This window comes from Schistocerca serialis, chromosome 11, assembly GCF_023864345.2.
Source record: "Schistocerca serialis cubense isolate TAMUIC-IGC-003099 chromosome 11, iqSchSeri2.2, whole genome shotgun sequence".
NCBI lineage: Eukaryota > Metazoa > Arthropoda > Insecta > Orthoptera > Acrididae > Schistocerca > Schistocerca serialis.
Window position 1 is genome coordinate 110585380 of NC_064648.1, and position 24809 is coordinate 110610188.

The following is a 24809-nucleotide window of genomic DNA, read 5'->3' on the forward strand; positions in this document are numbered from 1 at the left end:
GCGTCTGTAGCACCACAAATGCTTCGACACTCTTCTGTTCCTATTTTTCCATAGTCCATGTTACATGCTGTGCTCCAAACGTACATCCTCACAAGTTTATTCCTCAAAGTAAGACCTATGTTTGATGCTAGTAGACTTCTCATGGCCAGGAATACCGTTAATGCCAGTGTTAGTCTGCTTTTGATGTCTTCTTTGCTCCTTCTGTCATCTGTTATATTACTACCTAGATAGTATAATTCTGTAATTTCATTTACTTCATGACCATCAGTCTTAATTTTAAGTTTCTCATTGTTCTCATTCCTGCCCTCTCTAATTACTTTCGTCCCTCTTCTATTTCTCGTCCATCTATGTTCTGTACTCAGTAGACTGCTCATTAGATTCAGTATATCTTGTCTTACTTCTTCACTTTCGTTGAGGGTCACAGTGTCGTCAGCGAATCTTATCTTTGATATCATTTCACCTTGAATTTAATTTCCACTTTGAAACTTTCTTTTATTTCCATCATTGCTTTTTAAGTGTTCAGATTCAACACTAGGGGCGAAAGACTACATCCCTGTTTTACATCCTTTTTAGTCAGAGCACTTCGTTCTTGATCTTCCGCTTTTATTATCCCCAAATGGCTCTTGTACATGTTGTGTTTTAACCATCTCTTCCTATAGCTTACCCCTTTCTCGCACTTGGCTGCTCTTGCAGAATTCGGAATTGTGTAGACGATATTCTTCTGAAAGTCGGATAATATATCGCCATACTTGAATATTTTACACACAGCAATGTGAATAATCGTTTTGTTCCCACTTTTCCCAATGATTTTACAAATTCTGATGAAATGTTATCCATCCCTTCTGCCTTATTTGATCTGAAACCGTGCAGTGCTCTTTTAAATTCTCACTCTGATGCTGGATCCTCTATATGTTCCCCATCGACTTCTGTTTCTCCTTCAATCACACAAGAGAAGACTTCCCCCTCATAGAGGCCTTCAGTGTACTCTTTCCACCTATCCGCTCTCTCCTCAGCATTCAACAATGGAATACCCGTTGCACTCTTGTGTCGCCACTACATACTGAGGTACTCTTCAGACAATCTTTTCTTATCCGATTTCATCAGATTTTTCACGTAGCATATCTGTAAAATTCGTGCGTTAGTCAGCTCTACAGGTAACTAATATAAGAACTGCTTCGATGGCTCTCTTTAATCCGATCTGGTGGGGACCCTTACCACTTACCTACACTTTAGTAGGTGTCTACCAGTAGAGCGAAATCGACTACTCGGCTTTTCTGCAACTGAGGCTCTGTGTTACTTCCATTTCATATCACTCTGCAACGTTGTGCTCAAATGTCCAATCAACGTGTCTGTGTCAAGCAGCCCATCGGTAATGCTGTACTCGAGCATTACAGGACTGTTTTTCCTGCTCACTTGCATTAGCTTACATTTTCTACATTTAGAGCTGACTGGCACTGATCACGGCTCATAAGTCTAGGTCGTCCTGTATCCACCAAGAGTCACCCACCGACGACACTCTCCTGTATACTAAAGCACTGTCAGCAAACAGCACAGACTGATGCTCACCCCGCCCGTCAGACCGTTCGTGGATGCACAGAACAAGAGCAGTCCTGACACGCTTCTCTGTAGAACACTCACCGTCCAGGAGAACGTAATGGATGTTCCTAGTGAATATAAAAAACCTCATTCGGTAAAATTTTCTTTATAAACGACCCAGATATTTCAAGATATCTCCTCTGATTTTACTTTTATGTCAACCTCAGACACAAAAAGTGGGGCAGACTCATTTTGCCTATCTGTAACTCGTGAGATCAATGATGCCAGCTAGAGTCCTTCAAATGTGCAAGACTAGAGACATGTTCAGCAATGGGCGTTAACATGCAAATGGCGAACAGCAAACGAAAATTTTGAGTAGAAGCGAGCAACAACACGACAGGCAAAAGCAACAAAAATGCCAAACTTAAATCCATTACGTGCACAAATAGTTCACATAACTTTTCTCATGTGGTGCGGTTTTTCCCTTTGCTTACGTATCCACACCGTCGTAAGACGTTTCGGTGTTCCTCACAGCACTAGTACCGAGTAAGATTTTGGCACAACAGTCAACGATCTCACCTTCATATTTCCGAAAATCGCTCAAAAGGTCGAATAAAATCTTCCAAGTCTCCCTATCGCGTTAGGTGGAGAGTGACACAGTTGCCAGCCGTAGAACACTTTATGTAGACATAGTGCCGTGCTCTCTTAGGTTCAAATGTTTGTAGCGTAACTATCGAAAAATATCTGCTGCTACCTTCCCTGACGGTATAGGCTGTGATTTGTGTGTGTTTTGTAAGAGATCGTTGGAATTTACTGTGCATTACTGTTGAAAGTGCCATTGTTGTTGTTGTGGTCTTCAGTCCTGAGACTGGTTTGAGGCAGCTCTCCATGCTACTCTATCCTGTGCAAGCGTTTTCATCTCCCAGTACGTACTGCAGCCTACGTCCAACTGAATCTGCTTAGTGTATTCATCTCTTGTTCTCCCTCTACGATTTTTACCCTCCACGGTGCCCTCCAATACTAAATTAGTGATCTCTTGTCGCCTCACAACATCTTCTAGTGAAGTTGTGCCACAAACTCCTCTTCTCCCCAGTCCTATTCAATACCGCCTCATTAGTTATGCGATCTACCCATCTAATCTTCTGCATTCTTCTGTAGCACCACATTTCGAAAGTTTCTGCTCTCTAAAGTGCCACATAAAACTGAATGTATAGTCATTCGCTGACAATAATTTAAATATTATGTAACAGCAGTCTGTAAGTGTAAGCTAAGACCGGCTGCTGCTTGTGAATGTTATGCAAAGGATTTGAACAATTTGCTCTCTGCCTCAGGTTAACCAAACAAATGATCACCGACTCGACAGATGGATTAAGGGCATGGAACGTGTGAGAGACATGCTGCACACGAAACTGAGCGGTTGGGTACTCGACATGCAATCCGTCAGCGAGCTGATAGCGCATGGCAAGGTGGAAGAATCTAAGAACTGGCCTGGAAAGCATATACACAGGTATAAACTAAAATACATTCAAGCTTTTGTGGAACTCATTATAATTTGCGAATGTTTATTTCACTGTCACTGAAACGTATACTTCCCTGTAACGCAGACTACTGAGAATACACAGATCAGCCAGAACATTATGACCACCCACCTACTGTGGATATAAGCCCGTCTAGGCGACAACAGCGTCACGTGGCGAGGCATGACTGCTAGACACATACACGCGCAGTGTGCGTAGTGGCTGTGAGCTGGCTGCCTCTGTGCAGAATGGGGAGTTTGACCGAGGGCAGATTGTGATGGAACAAGCGCTTTGGAGACTGATCGACTTGTCAAGTGGTCGATCCGTGCTGTAGCCATTGTCTATAAAACGTGGCGAAACCAAGATGGGAGATTGGGCGGCCACCCCGTATTACAGATGTTGGTCGCTGTAGGCTGGGCAGACTGATAGAATGGGATCGGTGGCGAACTGTTGCGAAACTGACGTCAGACTTTAATGCTGGGGAGAGTACTATTGTCTCTGAAAACACGGTGCACTGAACACTCATAACGATGGTCCTGCACAGCCCGCAGACCCACTCATGTGGGTACTTTTTATTTTTTTATTTATTTCACTATGAGACTTAACTTCTAAGGTCATCAGTCTCCTAGAACTTATAACTACTTAAACCTAAGTAACCTAATGACATCACAAACACCATGCCCGGGGCAGGACGACGGTTCAATCCCGCGACCGGCCATCCTGATTTAGGTTTTCCATGATTTCCCTAAATCGCTCCAGGCAAATGCTGGGATGGTTCCTTTGAAAGGCAACGGCCGACTTCCTTTCCCATCCTTCTCTAATCTGATGAGACCGATGACTTGCTGTTTGGTCTCTTCACCCAGACAACCAAGCCAAACCTGAGGCAGGATTCGAACCTCCGACCGTAGCGGTCACGCGGTTCCAGACTGTAGCGCCTAGAACCGCTCGGCCACCCCAACCGGCCCATGTGAGTACTGCTCGAGCGTTTGGCATCCCTATCAGATGGGATTGAGGGAGGACATAGAAGCAATTCAGAGGTGGGCTGCTACATTTGTTACTGGTAGTTTTTTTATCATTATCATGATACAATGTAACCTACTACCTAAATACATTAGTAGGTCCTATTTTTAACTATTACAATATTCTATCTGCAGCTATTATTATGTTTAACATTACAGGTTTCTATTGTGATCCTTCACCACTATGGGGGTTATTCTACTATACTATACTAAGTTATTGTTTTAGTGTTACCTTGATTTTACTGGTAGGTTTGATCATCATGCGAGTGTTACAGAAATGCTTCAGGAACTCGGGCGGGAGTCTCTGGAGGAAAGGAGGCGTTCTTTTCGTGAATCGCTACTCAGGAAATTTAGAGAACCAGCATTTGAGGCTGACTGCAGTTCAATTTTACTGCCGCCATCTTATATTTCGCGGAAACACCACAAAGACAAGATAGGATAGATTAGGGCTCGTACAGAGGCATATAGGCAGTAATTTTTCCCTCGTTCTGTTTGGGAGTGGAACAGGGAGAGAAGATGCTAGTTGTGGTACGAGGTACCCTCCGCCATGCACCGTATGGTGGATTGCGGAGTATGGATGTACATGTAGACATGTGCTAATGTTAGCACCACGACATCATGAACTACGAGTGAAATGGGCACGGGAATATCGCATTCGACGTTTCATGCTGGCAGAGTGTTGTATGGTCTGATGAATTTCGATACCTTCCTCATCACACGCCAATGGAAGAATGCGATTCCGTCGTCTTCCAGACGAGCAGCTACTTGACACCTGTATGGTGGCATGGAGACAGGCTGGCAGCGTCTCCATTATCCCCTGGAGAATATTCACCTGGACATCCATAGCTCAGTGGGGCTCTTAAGAGGCACCACGATGCCCAAGGCGTATAGTACACTGTTTGCCGAGCACCCACCCATGACGATCATGTTTCCCGACAGCAGCGGCATTTTTCAACCAGATAATGCGCCGTGTCACAGGTGAAGGAGTGTGATGGAGAGGTTCGAGAAAGAATTTTTAGCCTATTGCAGCCCCGTCGGCAACTGTGGAAGACTAATATTTTGAAGGATCATACTCAGTCTGGTCTTTACCAGGTTTCGGCTAAATTAATCTAGCCTTCTTCAGAAGCATAAAATTATTGTAACATGTCAGAGTAAGGCACAGTTAACATTAAAAATTAAAACCTATAGTACCGTGGCAACTCTTCACCATACGGTCAGTTAGCAGCGGCAACTAGGTTGGCACTGACCGTTGCACGCGGAATTGCACTGAACACATAGCAACTCGTGCGCGTGCGCATACGGAGAATCAAGGCTGTATATCTTTGGCTGTCTGTATATCACGTGTTGGGAGCTGATAACTGTAATTGTAAGTAAACTAGGCGTTATGTAGATGAAGTCCCTATGTGTATTATCTATACGAAAATTGCATTAAATGGTAGAAAATTTACTTGGTTGGGTATATAAAGTTTAAGGATTACCTCTACACATATGGTCATCGTGTAAAGTATCTCCACCGAACATGCCTAATAGCGAGCACCTTACTTGTCTCACTTATTTAAAACCTTAACCACTATCTAAAATTTAATTTGGGTGTAACTGGGCATACAACGCCCCTGTCTTCACACGTAGCTGGTATTGACCGACATAGGTCAAGCGTCCCCCCCCCATGAACCATGGACCTTTCCGTTGGTGGGGAGGCTTGCGTGCCTCAGCGATACAGATAGCCGTACCGTAGGTGCAACCACAACGGAGGGGTATCTGTTGAGAGGCCAGACAAACGTGTGGTTCCTGAAAAGGGGCAGCAGCCTTTTCAGTAGTTGCAAGGGCAACAGTCTGGATGATTGACTGATCTGGCCTTGTAACAATAACCAAAACGGCCTTGCTGTGCTGGTACTGCGAACGGCTGAAAGCAAGGGGAAACTACAGCCGTAATTTTTCCCGAGGGCATGCAGCTTTACTGTATGATTACATGATGATGGCGTCCTCTTGGGTAAAATACTCCGGAGGTAAAATAGTCCCCCATTCGGATCTCCGGGCGGGGACTACTCAAGAGGATGTCGTATCAGGAGAAAGAAAACTGGCGTTCTACAGATCGTAGCGTGGAATGTCAGATCCCTTAATCGGGCAGGTAGGTTAGAAAATTTAAAAAGGGAAATGGGTAGGTTGAAGTTAGATATAGTGGGAATTAGTGAAGTTCGGTGGCAGAAGGAACAAGACTTCTGGTCAGGTGACTACAGGGTTATAAACACAAAATCAAATAGGGGTAATGCAGGAGTAGGTTTAATAATGAATAGGAAAATAGGAATGCGGGTAAGCTACTACAAACAGCATAGTGAACGCATTATTGTGACCAAGATAGATACGAAGCCCACACCTACTACAGTAGTACAAGTTTATATGCCAACTAGCTCTATAGATGACGAAGATATTGAAGAAATGTATGATGAAATAAAAGAAATTATTCAGATTGTGAAGGGAGACGAAAATTTAATAGTCATGGGTGACTGGAATTCGAGTGTAGGAGAAGGGAGAGAAGGAAACATAGTAGGTGAATATGGATTGGGGGACAGAAATGAAAGAGGAAGCCGCCTTGTAGAATTTTGCACAGAGCACAACATAATCATAACTAACACTTGGTTTAAGAATCATGAAAGAAGGTTGTATACTTGGAAGAACCCTGGAGATACTAAAAGGTATCAGGTAGATTATATAATGGTAAGACAGAGATTTAGGAACCAGGTTTTAAATTGTAAGACATTTCCAGGGGCAGATGTGGACTCTGACCACAATCTATTGGTTATGACCTGTAGATTAAAACTGAAGAAACTGCAAAAAGGTGGGAATTTAAGGAGATGGGACCTGGATAAACTAAAAGAACCGGAGGTTGTACACAGTATCAGGGAGAGCGTAAGGGAACAAATGGCAGGAATGGGGGAAAGAAACACAGTAGAAGAAGAATGGGTAGCTTTGAGGGATGAAGTAGTGAAGGCAGCAGAGGATCAAGTAGGTAAAAAGACGAGGGCTAGTAGAAATCCTTGGGTAACAGAAGAAATACTGAATTTAATTGATGAAAGGAGAAAATATAAAAATGCAGTAAGTGAAACAAGCAAAAAGGAATACAAACGTCTCAAAAATGAGATCGACAGGAAGTGCAAAATGGCTAAGCAGGGATGGCTAGAGGACAAATGTAAGGATGTAGAGGCCTATCTCACTAGGGGCAAGATAGATACCGCCTACAGGAAAATTAAAGAGACCTTTGGAGATAAGAGAACGACTTGTATGAATATCAAGAGCTCAGATGGAAACCCAGTTCTAAGCAAAGAAGGGAAAGCAGAAAGGTGGAAGGAGTATATAGAGGGTCTATACAAGGGCGATGTACTTGAGGACAACATTATGGAAATGGAAGAGGATGTAGATGAAGATGAAATGGGAGATATGATACTGCGTGAAGAGTTTGACAGAGCACTGAAAGACCTGAGTCGAAACAAGGCCCCCGGAGTAGACAATATTCCATTGGAACTACTGACGGCCGTGGGAGAGCCAGTCCTGACAAAACTCTACTATCTGGTGAGCAAGATGTATGAAACAGGCGAAATACCCTCAGACTTCAAGAAGACTATAATAATTCCAATCCCAAAGAAAGCAGGTGTTGACAGATGTGAAAATTACCGAACTATCAGCTTAATAAGTCACAGCTGCAAAATACTAACACGAATTCTTTACAGACGAATGGAAAAACTAGTAGAAGCCAACCTCGGGGAAGATCAGTTTGGATTCCGTAGAAACACTGGAACACGTGAGGCAATACTGACCTTAAGACTTATCTTAGAAGAAAGATTAAGGAAAGGCAAACCTACGTTTCTAGCATTTGTAGACTTAGAGAAAGCTTTTGACAATGTTGACTGGAATACTCTCTTTCAAATTCTAAAGGTGGCAGGGGTAAAATACAGGGAGCGAAAGGCTATTTACAATTTGTACAGAAACCAGATGGCAGTTATAAGAGTCGAGGGACATGAAAGGGAAGCAGTGGTTGGGAATGGAGTAAGACAGGGTTGTAGCCTCTCCCCGATGTTGTTCAATCTGTATATTGAGCAAGTAGTAAAGGAAACAAAAGAAAAATTAGGAGTAGGTATTAAAATTCGTGGAGAAGAAATAAAAACTTTGAGGTTCGCCGATGACATTGTAATTCTGTCAGAGACAGCAAAGGACTTGGAAGAGCAGTTGAATGGAATGGACAGTGTCTTGAAAGGAGGATATAAGATGAACATCAACAAAAGCAAAACAAGGGTAATGGAATGTAGTCTAATTATGTCGGGTGATGCTGAGGAAATTAGATTAGGAAATGAGGCACTTAAAGTAGTAAAGGAGTTTTGCTATTTGGGGAGCAAAATAACTGATGATGGTCGAAGTAGAGAGGATATAAAATGTAGGCTGGCAATGGCAAGGAAAGCGTTTCTGATGAAGAGAAATTTGTTAACATCCAGTATTGATTTAAGTGTCAGGAAGTTATTTCTGAAAGTATTTGTATGGAGTGTAGCCACGTATGGAAGTGAAACATGGACGATAAATAGTTTGGACAAGAAGAGAATAGAAGCTTTCGAAATGTGGTGCTACAGAAGAATGCTGAAGATTAGATGGGTAGATAATATAACTAATGAGGAAGTATTGAATAGGATTGGGGAGAAGAGAAGTTTGTGGCACAACTTGACCAGAAGAAGGGATCGGTTGGTAGGACATGTTCTGAGGCATCAAGGGATCACCAATTTAGTATTGGAGGGCAGCGTGGAGGGTAAAAATCGTAGAGGGAGACCAAGAGATGAATACACTAAGCAGATTCAGAAGGATGTAGGTTGCAGTAGGTACTGGGAGATGAAAAAGCTTGCACAGGATAGAGTAGCATGGAGAGCTGCATCAAACCAGTCTCAGGACTGAAGACCACAACAACAACAACAGGTCAAGCGTATTAATTAAAATGTGACTGAGGGTACAACGTCTCCGTCATCAAGCTTACGTCCTATTGACCGAGATAGGTCAAGTATATTAAAATATAGTCTACGATGTACGTTAGAAGGGAAATATTTTCTATAGGTAACATTGTGAGTAAGACGATACAAGTGTAACGTTATCGTTATCATTACAAGGGCAATATTTAGAGCAACTAAGTTCTACTTTACTTTGCTGCACAACTCTTAAATTCATCTATGCTAATGACCGACATGGGTCGTGCATATCAATTGGAGTGTGGCGGAGGTTACAACATCTCCGTCATCACGCTTATGTGCTATTGACCGACATAGGTCAAGTGTACTAACATATAATCTACAATGTACCTTTGACGGGAATATTCTTCCACAGGTATCATTGTAAGTAACGCGATATGCTCGTAAGGTTACAGTATCATAGAAAGGAGAAGTATTTAAAGCAGATAAATTTTACTTATTGTGCTGCATAATTGTTAAATAGCGTCCAAACTCTCCTGAAAGAGTAGTGGGCCAAACTTAAATTTAAAGGGAACCGCGAGGCTTGATGTCTGAACATGGTATGCGGTAAATTAAACCAGATAAATTAAACCAGACGTAACAAAGATTTGAAACCTTCGAAAAAGATTTTTATTTCTCAGCAGCAGCTCATCGTTCAGAAGGTTTTCTGCATTGGATAGCAAGTATTTAAAAATCTGCATCTCCTCTAGACTATCTAGCCTTGTTCCTTTTATCCCGCAGTGCAACAGCTCACTATTAGTTGGAGGATTGGGTGCGTGGGCCATTTGGACGAGGTGCTCGGAGAAAGTCGAACCCCGTGTGCCGTCATCACCACTCGTTGGCAGATGCTCTTTATATGTTGCTGACAACGTTCTCCCTGTTTGGGCAACGTAAGAGTTAGGGCACTCACCGCATGTGATTTTATATACCCCGGAGAGAGGCAGTTTGTGCTTAGCTCTTTTTAAAGAGTGGATTAAATTTTCCTTAAGACTGTTGTTGGTAGAATATGTTGCCTTATAACCATGCTTCTTTAGAATTCGCCCTATTCTGTATGAAGCTTTACCTGTAAAGGGAATGGAGATTACGTTTGCGTGGTTATCATCTGACGTGGTACCTAAAGTAGAGGAAGTCGTGCTTCTCTTGTTATTTAATCTCTTCTTATAGAGTTGTCTTACAATGTCTGGTTTATACCCTTTATTTTCGGCTATCACTTTGAGTGTTAATAATTCGTTCTCCAATGCCTTAGCAGAAAGGCGAATACCGAGCGCTCTATGCAAACTGGAATGAAAGAAGGCCAGTTTATGACACTGCAGGTACACAGAGTCAGTTGGTATGATATTGTCACAGAAGGTACATTCACTATAGGTTTTAATTTTAATGTTGACTGATCCTTACTCTGGCATGTTATAGTAATTTTATGCTTCTGAAGAAGTCTAGGATAATGTAGCCGAAACCAGGCAAAGACCAGAAAATTTGAGCAACTGAGGCTGATCCTTCAAAATATTAAAAAAGTATTAGGTACGAGAAACACGATGGCGATTTACAGTTGACGTGCTGGTCCTCCATCTCGTCAGATTTGAACCTGATCGAACACACCTGGAATGTGATTCAACGTCGCGTCAGAGCTTATCGCCGTCCTCCCTGGAATTTACGAGAATTTCGTGGCTTGTGTGTGCAGATGTTATTCCAACTCCTTCCAGCAACCTACCAAGGCCTCACTGCTTTCATTCAAAATCACGTCGCTGCTGTTCTCTGTGCCAAAGTTGGACGTACGTGTATACGATTCAAAATATGGTGAACAGTAGTGGAGGAGGGGATTACTGCAAATAGCCATTTACAAAATTTTGGAATTCCGTTTAGTCTTAAATTTTTGGCTTGGTGTTTTATCTGAAAATGGGCGACGTACTGTGCAACAGGTGATCAGAGCAAATCGTGACAGTGAACGATGTTATAACACTGATTACAAATAACACCTTTCTGGATAGCTAAATTCACTTAATTTACGGAAACCTGCGGTCCTGACTCGAAACCTGTATACAGGTACCACACGAGGAAACAAAGTTATCACCTCCAGGAGAAGCGACGCTAATACGCTACCGTCATCTCCATCCATAGACAATGGCTCCAGTTTGTCGAGGAAGGAAGTCCACAAGCCATGTTTCTCCCAATAAACAAAGGGAATGGCTGAGCAGCGATGAGGGGTGAACCAAAAATAGGGAGATGTCGGAAAAATATGGGCAGTGAGGTAGGACACGGCCACGAATTTTTTTATTTTGTGCTTTTGCTGCAGTGTTTCAATCTGTTCTCAACATACAGCTGTCAGCGCGCGTCTGGTTTCAGTCCGGCCTGTGGTGGAATCTCCAGGGAAAGACAGTGAAGGGCCGCCCGTGATACATTTTCGGGTATTCGACATTCTCTTGTTCGCTTTTTTCCAGTCTGACTTCTTCCTAACTTAGCCGATATATGCCAAGTTCAAGTAATTCAGACTTTTTAACATTTTAAAATGAGCAAACAAATGGTGACTTAGATTATTTAGTGTAAGAGCCGGCCGGAGTGGCCGAGCGGTTCTAGGCGCTACAGTCTGGAACCGCGCGACCGCTACTGTCACAGGTTCGAATCCTGCCTCGGGTGTGGATGTGTGTAATGTCCTTAGGTTAGTTAGGTTTAAGTAGTTCTAAGTTCTAGAGGACTCATGACCTCAGCAGTTAAGTCCCATAGTGCTCAGAGCCATTTGAACCGTTTCATTTTTAGTGTAAGAGACAAAACCTATGTATACGAAATCAACCGTCAAAACTATTTTTGGACAAGTATGTAAAAAGGCTCGCTAATAGGGGTTTGTGAACATTAATATAATTAATTTCAAACGTTCTAATGGCCTGTTAACATTAGTTAATAGTTCTGGTCCATTGAGCCCGTAATTGGTCACTGCAAGTCCTGATACCTACAGTGAATTAGCTGCAGTCAGTTGTGTTTTAGGCGTTTATTATTCCATGGTGCCATTTCAAGAGGCAGGGCATCCGATTTTCAGATGTTTACTTTTGTTTAAGAGTCATCAAAATTGTATCTTTACTAGCAGCGCTACAGAATTTTGCGACGGATATTTTTAAGATAGCAGTTGTAAAATACCGTAAGTAAAGAAACTTCGCACTCGACGTGTGAGTAAACGTAAACGTCTGAAAGTAGCGTAGATACAAAATAAATGTGCTCCCTAAAACGCATGTTTTGAGACCCACTTTGTTGGTGTGGCGTATCGCAAAACCGGTGTCATTCATATCAGTGCTTTATTCCACGAACAGTGTCATGGGCAATACAGTTTTGATTTTACGAGCGCTGCTGTCACGTCACGGGACCAGCCTGCCCGTGAGCTTAAGTAAGTATGTGAATAGCGTCTACGAGTCACCAAAGATTACCCACGTCTGTTACAGTGCGTAAACACTGCAAGTTGGAAGCGAGAGCGCAGTGGAAACATCCCTCCACTAGTGGACATATGGTGCCATGTCACGGTCAAGTTGGCAGGACAGTGAGTTTGTCTTGGAAATAGCAGGCGAAAATATTACTTTTACGTAGATTGTCAGGAGGTGTTGATTTCCGAGATGGAGTTCACAGGACTATGACTTGTAAGTGTGTGGTAAGCCGCCCAGTGCTCACTTGAGTTTGTGGATGGTGTTGTAATGAGTTTAAAGCATGTCTGTCGCAGGCCTCTTTTTCCATTAAGGATGTTGCGGTCGTGTCTTCATAGTTGCCAATGATGTGTTGTGTGTCCCAGTCTTGGATGCAGAAGAAGAGAGATTACTGCTTCATTTCTATGTGTTTGTATGCGTGTGTGGGAGGTAGTGGCAGCTTCAGTCAAGCTTTCTTGCAGGAAGAAAGTGGTACTGGAAATCCTCGTGATGTGGAGGGTCGCTAGGTTGCTCCCAATTTGGGTATAGATAATCTCCCAGTAGGCATCCCAGATTTTGTCGTGGTGTTATTGCTTTATCGCAGGTAGGTTATTGTGGAGTGGGTGTGAAAGTGGAGAGTGTGGGTAGGATGGGATTGATGGTTGGACTGAATCGTGAGCTAGGCGCGCCGTCCGGAACCGTGCGACTGCTACGGTCGCAGGCTCGAATCCTGTCTCGGGCATGGATGTGTGTGATGTCCTTAGGTTAGTTAGGTTTAAGTAGTTCTAAGTTCTAGGGGACTGATGACCACAGCAGTTGAGTCCCATAGTGCTCAGAGCCATTTGAACCATTTTTTTGAATCGTGAGCATTGCAAACTGGGACAAGGATTTCTGCAGTTATGCATCTGAGGAGGTTGACAGAGGAGTTACTTTGGGGTTGGTGTGTCAAGGAAGCAGACTAGGTCTCCTTAATTTCAGCATGTCCACTGCTATGTACATACAGATCAGCAACAATTTCGTGGGTGGAAAAGTATTGGTCAATGGGGCCAAGGAAATGACATTGGATAGGACAGCTTGTACAAATACAGATAGTTGCACAATTGACTAATAGGATGCTGAAATATATCCTCAGGATGAAGTGTACAGCAGCAAAACTGAACAGAGTATGTACACAAAAGGTATCCACTTGCTACTCTGTATCTCACTACTATGTGCCAATTATGGTTCGATACTCAATATCTGGCATGGCTACTGTGTGTGGGCTATTGGTTCAATGCAGATTGTAGGAAAACACAGAGGTCAGGAAAAAAATGGGCAAGTTGTCAGTTGGACTATTTTCAAATAGTTGTTAAGTAAATGATAATAAACTACTGTGACGGAATTTGGATTAAGAAAAGTAGGATATGGAAGTAGCTAGGCCTAAATGAGGTTGTTTAAATGTTGAAAGCATACTTGGGTGTAGGTGTAGGTAGCAGTTACATCGAGAGGGAATAAACATAGAGCAGCTAGGGACAATGTGCGTAGGGTGTAAGTACTGTTGAGACACTGTTTGGATTCATAAATGTAGACCAGTGGAGTTGATAGACGTAACTAAGGTTAATTTGAAGCCATATTGCTGAAGTTGATAAAATATCAAACACAGAATTAATTTTAGTAGTAGGTGGTGGTTATACTGATATGGAGCACAGACTGGGCAGATGGGGAAAACTGGTGTAGGGTATGGGGATGCTAGAAAAGCGGGATGCTTTGGAAGGCCATGATAACAAATCTGACTATATCTCTGTAAGTTAAGACATTCTTGGTGGAGATGATAAGATTTACAGTGATGACAGCTTGATGGGTTTTTACACTGGTTCGTGGGGCTCTCTGTAGTCAAAATAGTGGAGGGAATTGATTGCATGTAGTTTTGATTTGGATGAATTGGAGTGCTTGAAGTAAATGTAGACTCTGTTTCTGACTAGTTGATCAATTTTGCTAGAGGATTCTGAGAAAAGGCTAAATTAGCAGGACCATAATTGTAGCCAATGAGGATGAAACTTCGAGTTTGTAAGTTGAGGTAGGAGTTGATTTTCTGCATTATCTTCTCGACCACGACCTCAAGGTTGACATTCTTAACTGTGACGGTAAATGTTGGTGAGCCATATGGAACATATTGTTGTTTGTGGAGAGGAGGGGATAGATGTGATGAATGCATGGGAACCAAATGTAGGAGGACTGCTAAGCAGGTGGGTGTACCCGTGGAGATCGAGGGATTTGATAATCAGAACACCTTTCCTAGGCATGATTTAGGATATTTATGAGTTTGGGGAATATCTTTAAACTTCCTGTGATAGACTTTCGGCTTCTGAAATATACATCTCTTTTGCGACAGCATCAAGGTGTTTTGCTCTGGAAGGTGAACTGAAAAGTGGAAGTAGGTAGAAGATGGTGGTTGAGTGCATGTATTGGTTTCATGTCCATGAATTTTGTGAATTCTTTTGTGAGTTCGTTGTCTTTCTTGGGCTGTAGAGTGAATCAGTATCTTCTCTGTATCGTTTGTGTAGTCTTATGAGTGCATGGATGGGGATTTTTCCAATAGGAGGTAGCTCTACTTGTGTTTTGGTATGGAAGTTGGCAGGAGTTTATAGCAGTGGTATCAGTGCCGTGGCGGTGTATATGACTGGAACTTCTGTCACTGGTAAATCGTGGTGGTGATGAGGCTGATCACCATGCTGGGGGTGGCTATGGTTTTGGTGATAGAGCTGGCGACATCACTAGTGATGGAAGGACAGTGAAGGTGATGGTGGAGGTGATGGCGATGGTGCATTTGGCGGCGGTAATGTTGGTTTCAAAATTGAAGTTCGTTGTGGGCGGTATAACACTGTAGAAGACGGGAAAGGATAGGAGACTGTCGGTGAAGGATCACTGGGTGACTGCAGATGAAGGAGCTGAGGTGGTGGCATACGTTACTGTGGTTATTGTTGGTTGGATGTCAAAGTGAAGTCGAAGACGAGAGGTGTATCTAGGGCCTCACAGCGGCAATAGCAACAGTGGAGCTTTGATATCATTCCTCTGGTTCACAGAACACTTTTTTAGATGTATCTGCTACAGTTCTCGTATCATCATTTATTGCAGGTCATCGAAAAATTCCACCGGTACACTTAATTCCTACAGGCGCATAACATCCATAGTAAGGGTTCCAGCACTACTAGCTAAACTAGGCACATTGACGACGCTTGTCTATCGTAGCAGTAGTCTCCCTAGCATTTGTGCAGAGCCTCTGGAAACTCCAGTACTCTGTGACGAGTGCAGAAAGATGGCCACTCACATCGATCCTCATTTCATCAGATTTCATCATACAGTGCATAAAGGCTTATGCTGCTGTACACCAACAAGCATTTAGTAACTTCCACCCAATCAAACGACGGAGGGTCACAGAGGATAAGAAAGGAGATGCGAGCAGGATTCTTGTCATCCAGGAGCAGTCAGAGAGTGTGGTGATTCACACTGAGACGCTAGGCATCGAAACTATTACTTCGGTTGTTAATATTGAGTGATTAAATGTTTATACGCGACTCCAACTAAGCTATTGGCATTATCCACACCGACAGCTTCATAACGATGTTTTCAGTAACCCCAAAATCAAGCTAGCTAATATTTTAATTAGAATTTCACTGAGGTTGTCAGTCATCAGACGACTAAACCAACCAGCCAGAAATATACCCTGTGCGCTCAAGAGCAAAAAATTGAAGACAGCTTTACAGTTAGACGTCGACTAGTACTGAGACTTTGAACGTGCACTCGCTGCGAGTGAATACTTTATATTATTCAAATGAAGTTGAAGTGCGAATCAGCCTCAAGAAACGTTTACTAGGCAGCAGGTGACTAGTTGCTGGAGAGGCACCACGTAGGTCTATGTGCAGAGGACTGATTACGTTTTCTTGTAAAAGTGATTTAGTGAGTTAAATGTGCTGCGGGAAACGTTTGTGTGTGAATTGGTATGTGCGAGTTCGAATTATGATTAAAGTCTTGTGCAGATAATTTTATGAACTTGAAATGGTATTCGATATTTGATGACTAGATTCCGTGAACTTACATTCAAGATTTACCTTTAGACTGGCTCTAAAGACTGTTTTCTCCTTGGTTTTTCTATTAAAAGACAAGGTGGCATCGCATTATTTCGAGGATTTCTTTAAGGTTACATTGAGATCTTTTCGCTTGCCATTCCGTTATTTAAGGGGAGTTAGAACGGAACTTTTTTCACAATTTCGAATTTTTATATCAATATAAAATTAGCAATTTATAAACTCACATGGGAAGTATTTTATTTTGTTTTTTTGAATATAATCTATGCATTTTTGCATGCATTACTTCAAGATCTAGTAAAATTTTTAATTTCTTATATAGAAGGCTGTGGATTTATGTGTTATGAAGGTCATGGCAGAATAGGATGGGCACCAGGTTGAGGAAGTTGAAACACAGTTTTAGAGACAAGAAACTTTCTGATGGTAAAACCATAGGAGGCAGGATGAGAGACAAAATGATTGCTTAACTACAGCAGTATTATGGGATGGCCATTAGAAATAATACTAACGATTTGTTGAAATTAAAGCAGGCATTATCGGTTACATTCTTCGACAGATTGTCCACTTAAGAGAAACCACTACATCACCTTTGCCTCCTGGACCTGGTTCATGGTGCAATTACCACAATGCGCAGTACTCAAACAGTTCATACAGCCTTAAACATTCCATCCCAGCAGCAGTCATGGACATCATAAAACCTGTTTACAGAGACCTGGCAAATCTTGAATTACTGAACAATTGTCTGCATGGTCAGACTCAAAATCCCAAAGAGTAGTTTAATAATCTCATATGGAATCGCATAACAATAAATGTTTTTGTCGGAATGAAGACACTAAAGTGGGGGGGGGGGGGGGCTCAGTGATGCTGTTATTGCTTTTAATGATGGCAACATCGGTAGGGTGAAAGTGCTACAGCATGTGGGAATTAATCCTGGCGCGTGCTGCATCAGAGAACTTGAATGGATGGACGGGGTTCGCATTGAGTATGCAGCTCAGTTGACCAATAAGGAGTCCAGAAAGAAGAAAAGAGGAAAAAACTTGGAAAATGATCGAGAAGATGATATACAGTATGGTGCAGGGTGCCTCTGAGTGACTAAAAGCAAAAAAAAAAGCGTATGTTAAGGGAGTTACAGTCTTTTGAAACTTTAGAAGCCGTTCCTGAAAGTTTACATTTTCTGTTGCATTGTTCTCTAAAAGTCAGAAACTATTTCGAGGAGAGTATTCAAATTTTCAGGGACTAATAACATACATACTGAACTAAAAGAAGAACATAAAGATATGTATAATTAAAATTATTTAGGATAACGTACAAAAAAAGTACCCAAAATTTTAACTGTGTAGTTAAAAAATTGTATTTCCGAAAGCAGTGGCTGAAATGCAACTACTGTAGTTCAGTAGACTCGGAACATACAGTTTAATGCCCTGTAAAAGTTTCATTTCAGTGGGTACAGTGGTTCGTGTAATACAGGGAAGCCAAGTCACTAAATCTAAGATGGTCGGGATAGGGCGTTCCAACTCCTCGTAAATCGGTTGTCTGTTTACACGGAATCACGAGTTTTGGATTGTAGGAATACCAGTTGGAACGTTGAAAGAACTTTGCAAGACGCGAGGTAAGCAAACCTCGTACATGGTGCATCTTTGGACTTTCAGGTGTGCTGGAGTTGCAATGACGATCTTTAAATACTTTACGTAATCAAATCGTACTCTCCTCAACTGCTGCATTAGTAACAGTGGACGGGAGAAACGGAACTATTTGACGTTAGGCTACATTCACGTTCATCAGTTAAACGTCACCTTGCTTTCAGCTGTCGTCCCAGTCTTGATAAATAGCATTATTGGAACTGTTCCATCAGTTAATCCAGAGAACAACCAACTGGCAGATCAAAAATGAGTATTGGAGTGGGACTGGAATCGAAACTGGACTGGCACCCTACTGCAAAACTCGACAGACGCTTTCCTGCACAATGCCGGACTAACACTCTTCGAAGAAAAAATACTCAGGAGAAATGGCGTAGCCACAAGTTGAGTTATTGTTTCCTCAATGAATTTTCACTGTGTACGGAGTGCGAGCTGATTTGAACCTTCAAGGCAGTCTAAAACTGTAAGCTGGACCGGAACTCTATTCCAGAACTTCTGACCAGCACACAGTTTTAAGCTACCAGGAAGTTTCAAATTAGCGTATACTCTGTACAAAATCCATTCAGCAAACATTCCTGCAGGCTGTAGTTCTTTGCAGTATCCTTCCTTCTAAGGGTGCCACTCTTGCAAGTTTCTCAGCAGAGCTTCTGTTAACTTTGCAATACAGAAGAAGAGGTGCTGGCAGAAGTAAAGCTGTGACGATGGGCTGCGATTCGTGACTGTATATCTCAAGCTGTCTCATCTTTCAAGTCATAATTTTATTACACGTAAAGTTAACACAGATTTGTACAAATCACCTTCATGTACAAAAACTTTAAAGAAATTACTTGCATCATTAAGATAAATATCACATGTTGACTTTCTTGCAATACAAGCAAAATTCTTTGTTTTAAGATATATGTTCTGTGGCTATTGATGCATTCTCCAGTTTTATTTGTATGATTTACTTTAGTTCACTCCACATATCAACACAGAACAGATAAAATGATATCTCTCTCTCTCTATATATATATATTATGTTCGGTACAAGGTGTATGGGTATACTTGTACTGTCATTTTTTTCATTTCTTGCTTTATGCAAGCAATTCGAAGGATGTGTTAATAATGATTAAGCCTTAGCTCAGAATTTTTAATTCATTACAATTAAGATTTTTAGTTAAAAGGGGCAAAGGATCTGGGTTCGAGTCCCGGTCTGACACATAGTTTTCATATGGGATGAAGTTTCAAATCAGCATACTCTTTAGCGCTGAGTGAATATTCATCCTTGATAATGTTCCAATCATGCATACACTGTATATGATTTGCCACGTTAATTTTATTGGTTTCTGACTTCTAAGCTCACTGGTTGTGTGTTGCAGGCAGCCGCTGTTGAATGACGGCCTGCTGTCCTATCACGAGCACTACCTCTCCTTCCGTGGCGACTTCAGTGCGCAGTGTGAGGAGCAGCAGCCGCAGGCATACCAGGTGTTCGGCCTGGCCGACGCACTCTACTCCTTCTATCACAGCTACTGGTTCAACAGACTGCGGTACTTCACTTCAAAGTTGACAGTTGTTATCGACATTAACGGTAAGTTCAGTATTACGACTCATTCACTATATGTACTGTATATGCACTGCTGACTGTTGATATATTGTTATTCTATGAATGAGGTTCCAAAATCTGTCTGGATATCCAATCTTAGATCTTCCGTGATTTTCAATCCACCGATAGATAAAATCTGGTGTTTCTTTCATCGTCTCGTTTTCGACTGGTTGGTAGCTTTCCATGTCAGGTAAATACTTCATTTAGAAGTGTTATTGGCTCCTGCAGTACACATTGTAAAAAAACTATGCATGCAAAATGTTGGAGAGTTCAGAGGAAATAAAAAGAAACATATTTAATGTGACAAATATGTCACAGGATCATCGTTTCCCCAAAGTAATAATAATAATAGTAATAATAATAGTAACAACAATACTAGTTATAATTTCCAGATGTATACTCGATATATCAATTTATTTGCCTTCGTCAGCGCTCAAGGGATAACAAATGTAACTGCACAACACCCAATAAATTGTTGTATTGACTATACAGTAACTCACACAAATGAAGGCAGTGTTGGTCAACGGCGATAATATTAAATAACATTCTCAAATAACACGGATTTTAGTTAACAATAAATAAAGTTTACTAATTCTTTTTGTTACCGAACTAACAAAGTTAATATATTGTTCAGAGCTGTGCACCTTGTTAGTAACTACTAAGCACTTCCGGCAGACTACCAAATTATTACAAGTGCAATAAGTTTCGTGTAAAATTACCTGCCAACAGTAATGGAAGACCAGCTCTTGCTCTCGTAGGATAAACTGCCACAATGAATAACCAGCATAAATACTACATCTACATCTCTGCAAATCACACTTAATTGTCTGGCAAGTGCAATCATTTGGTAACTTGCGTAAAATTAGTACAATCCACCTCACGCCAACTCACGAAAATATTCTGTTTTCGGCACTGTCATATGATGTTCTCGCAAGTCCCCAGAATCGTTCTTTCAAGAACCACAAACACTTTTCAGGTCGCACCTCACATACAGCTCAATGATATCCGCATCTGCTCCCTTTCAAGATGCCAAACCAAATGCAGCAGGCCAAGATTGCTGCCAGAAACTTATGCAGTCTGTCTTTCATTTTGTAAATACTCAGAGAACTAATAAACATATATAATTAATATGTATCGAAATCTTCTCAGTTTTCGGATTATGTCTTTAGATCTTTGCTGACTTTTTAAATTTTTGCTATAGTTACTTTTTATTGGTGCAGCAGTTCTGCTATGATAATTTGATGTTGATAAATTACTAACATGTTGAATAGATATGTGAGAATAGTTTATTATATTACTGCTACTTTTGCGTATTTATTATTTATTAGGTGTGAAAACATGCTTTCTGAACCTTGGAAACCACATTGTGGCTTATAATCCAATGTGTAAACACATTGTATCAGTATGTTCTCATACAGAACCTCAAGCTTTATCCGTTGGGAGAGAATTTATAAAAATCACCCAACGAGTTAGAGGGTTATTAATTTTTAAAGTTGGTTTGATAATTAATAAATTCAAAACTGCTGGTCTGGTGAAGAATTAGAGCCACATACACTTCTCCTTACTGTATGTTGGGTTGTTCAAGAGTCTTGTTTCCTCCATGTGTGGCTTGCCCCTCCATGAATTTCTCCACCAGCAGAGAACGCTGGTCATTTCCAGACATTATAAGAAATTGTCAGTTTATCTACTGCATTCCTGCAACTGTGGACACTCTCATTCTACCATGTCCACCAATTACGGAGTCTGAAATCTGTGCTGAACTGAGTGATTGAAGCCTTTGCGCCATCTCCTGGCAAACACTGGGACCAGGGTGCGCAGTGCCACCGAGTCCAGCCAGCAGCCAACGTCCCCCTCCCTCCCTGTTAGCTGTCAGTATACAGGGTGCAAGCAGTCATGGCTGTCTTTAAAAATTCTGGTGTTTAACTGCATATGGCTGTTAGTAATAGAGCTGACTGTGTCTGAGCCCACTCTACATTGTTGCCAGAGCATCCTTCCCCAGTCCCCCCCCCCCCCTGATCACTCCTTTACTCCCTCTCCCCTAATCCTCTAAATCAGTTGGGTAATGGTAAGCTCAAATGTGTGTATCCCATTCGTTCGAGATATAAGTCCAGTCCTCACGGTTGCAAGATTTTGGATGTATAATAATTTGGATGTATAATAATTTATCACCTGTATGAAACAAATAAACTACTTGTCCTCTTATCTGGTATTCATTTATAATCCACTATCACACTACCCCTTATACTTAGAATTATTTTAATTGCTATTTTGTATGATCCCAAAATGTCTCATGGCTGCTCAGACACTTCGACATTACAGTGGATGACATTCATCTACCACTGCAGTGTTAATGTGTAATTATAGCTCTTAAAAAAGTAAGAAGCTTGTTTCTGCGTAACTGGTGTGTTAAAATACTTCGATCTGAACCTATTGAAAATATGATCTGCGAACTATGAAGTCACTATCAGCCTAACATAGAGGAGTATGACACTGTGAGGTTGTTGGATATTACAGAAATTAAAAAATCCTTGTATTAAATTTTTGTACAGGTGTTGTGGTTGGCAGGAGAGCCAACACCGTGTTACTAGACGAGGCCGAAATGCACGCTTTTTAGCTCACGCAGGCTGGCGTGAGGTCTGGAACATGACAAGGAAATTAGAATTTAGAAAAACGGACGTAGCTGGTGGAATACTTAACTTTAATCCGTTAATGATGAACGTCGGTTTTGACAGTACATGATTCACAATATCAATAGTAACTGATAATGGCGCCTTGCTAGGTCGTAGCAAATGACGTAGCTGAAGGCTATGCTAAACTATCGTCTCGGCAAATGAGAACGTATTTTGTCAGTGAACCATCGCTAGCGGAGTCGTCCGTACAACTGGGGCGAGTGCTAGGAAGTCTCTCTAGACCTGCCGTGTGGCGGCGCTCGGTCTGCAATCACTCATAGTGGCGACACGCGGGTCCGACGTATACTAACGGACCGCGGCCGATTTAAAGGCTACCACCTAGCAAGTGTGGTGTCTGGCGGTGACACCACAACAGGTATATAAACATGTTAAAGCGCGCGCACACACACGCACAAGACATTGTAACATTACACTGCTATTCTATGTTTAATAAGTTTCACACCAGCAATGCAACGAACCAAGACTGGGGTAGAATGGGATAGGGATGACTACACCATTATCTATAAACAAAGAAAATGTGGCAAACCGTCTTCCATGTACCAATCGCACCACTATGCCTGCAGCTGTCACGTCATTGGACATGTGTTGCGTGGGCATCACTTCACATAGGTCAGGCCAACAACCACCGGTATGACTTTCTTGGAAAGAACTGTACACAGCCCACTACTTCTTGATGTTTCAAAGGTGTAAAGTTATTTCAATATCGCTGCTGCTAGCAGCACTGCGGGAGAGAGGCATCTACACTACTGGCCATTAAAATTGCTACACCACGAAGATGACGTGCTACAGACGCGAAATTTAACCGACAGGAAGAAGATGCTGTGATATGCCAATGATTAGCTTTTCAGAGCATTCACGCAAGGATGGCGCCGGTGGCGACACATACAACGTGCTGACATGAGGAAAGTTTCCAACCGATTTATCATACACAAACAGCAATTGACCGGGCTTCCCTGGTGAAACGTTGTGATGCCTCGTGTAAGGAGGAGAAATGCGTACCATCACGTTTCCGGCTTTGATAAAGGTCGGATTGTAGCCTATGGCAATTGCGGTTTATCGTATCATGACATTGTTGCTCGCAGTGGTCTAAATCCAATGACTGTTAGCAGAATATGGAACCGGTGGGTTCGGGAGGCTAATTCGAAACGCCGTGCTGGATCCCAACGGCCTCGTATCACTAGCAGTCGAGATGACAGGCACCTTATCCGCACAGCTGTAACGGATCGTGCAGCCACGTCTCGATCCCTGAGTCAACAGATGGGGACGTTTGCAAGACAACAACCATCTGCACGAATAGTTCGACGACGTTTGCACCAGCACGGACTATCAGCTCGGAGACCGTGGCTGCAGTTACCCTTGCCGCTGCATCTGCGATGGTGTACTCAACGACGAACCTGGGTGCACGAATGGCAAAACGTCATTTTTTCGGATCAATCCAGGTTCTGTTTACAGCATCATGATGGTCGCATCCGTGTTTGGCGACATCGCGGTGAACGCACATTGGAAGCACTTATTCGTCATCGCCATACTGGCGTTTCACCCTGCTTGATGGTATGGGGTGCCATTGGTTACACGTGTTGGTCACCTCTTGTTCACATTGACGGCACATTGAACAGTGGACGTTATATTTCAGATGTGTTATGACCCGTGGCTCTACCCTTCATTCTGCGAAACCTTACATTTCAGCAGGATAATGCACGACCTGACGTTGCAGGTCCTGTACAGACCTTTCTGGATACAGAAAATGTTCGACTGCTGCCCTGGCCAGCACATTCTCAAGATTTATCACCAATTGAAAACGTTTCGTCAATGGTGGCCGAGCATCTGGCTCGTTACAATGCGCCAGTCACTTAATGAACTGTGGCATCATATTGAAGCTGCATGGGTAGCTGTACCTATGGACGCCATCCAAGCTCTATTTGACTGAATGCCCACGCGCATCAAGCCCGTTATTACGGTCAGAGGTTGTTGTTCTGGGTACTGATTTCTCAGGGTCTATGCACCCAAACTGCGTGAAAATGTAACTACATGTCGGTTCTAGTATAAAATATTTGTCCAATTATTACCCTTTTATCGTCTGCGTTTCTTCTTGGAGGAGCAATTTTAACTGCCAGTAGTGTACTCTAGTACCAGTAGGCACACGTGCATATACAACTATTTAGCATCTGTACAAACTCTTCAAAGGGAAAAAGGTAGCCCACTGTTCTTTTCTACCAAGTCAACCACCACAGTGAGCAACTGCCGTGCCATTGTAACGTATAATGCATTACAAAATCTATTCTACAAATGTACAGGTGCGAATTTGCTTCCATCTCAGTGATCTTCAATCAAAATTCTCTATATATGAGCAAATGCATGTGCGCACCTGCTAGTGGAAATTAATACTGCGTGTGCGTACCAGTCGA

The 24809-nt window shown here is 42.2% G+C and overlaps 1 protein-coding gene across 1 annotated transcript in view; it reads left to right on the top strand.

Moving 5' to 3' along the window:
- The window catches only part of LOC126426509 (uncharacterized), an 88603-nt gene extending 68985 nt beyond the window's left edge, over window positions 1-19618 (top strand). Inside the window, exon 5 of the mRNA XM_050088415.1 lies at window positions 19491-19618. Within this exon, the coding sequence (XP_049944372.1) occupies window positions 19491-19508 (18 nt within the window). The 3' untranslated portion in view covers window positions 19509-19618. The remainder of the gene's footprint in view (window positions 1-19490) is intronic.
- The last annotated feature ends 5191 nt before the right edge of the window (window positions 19619-24809 follow it).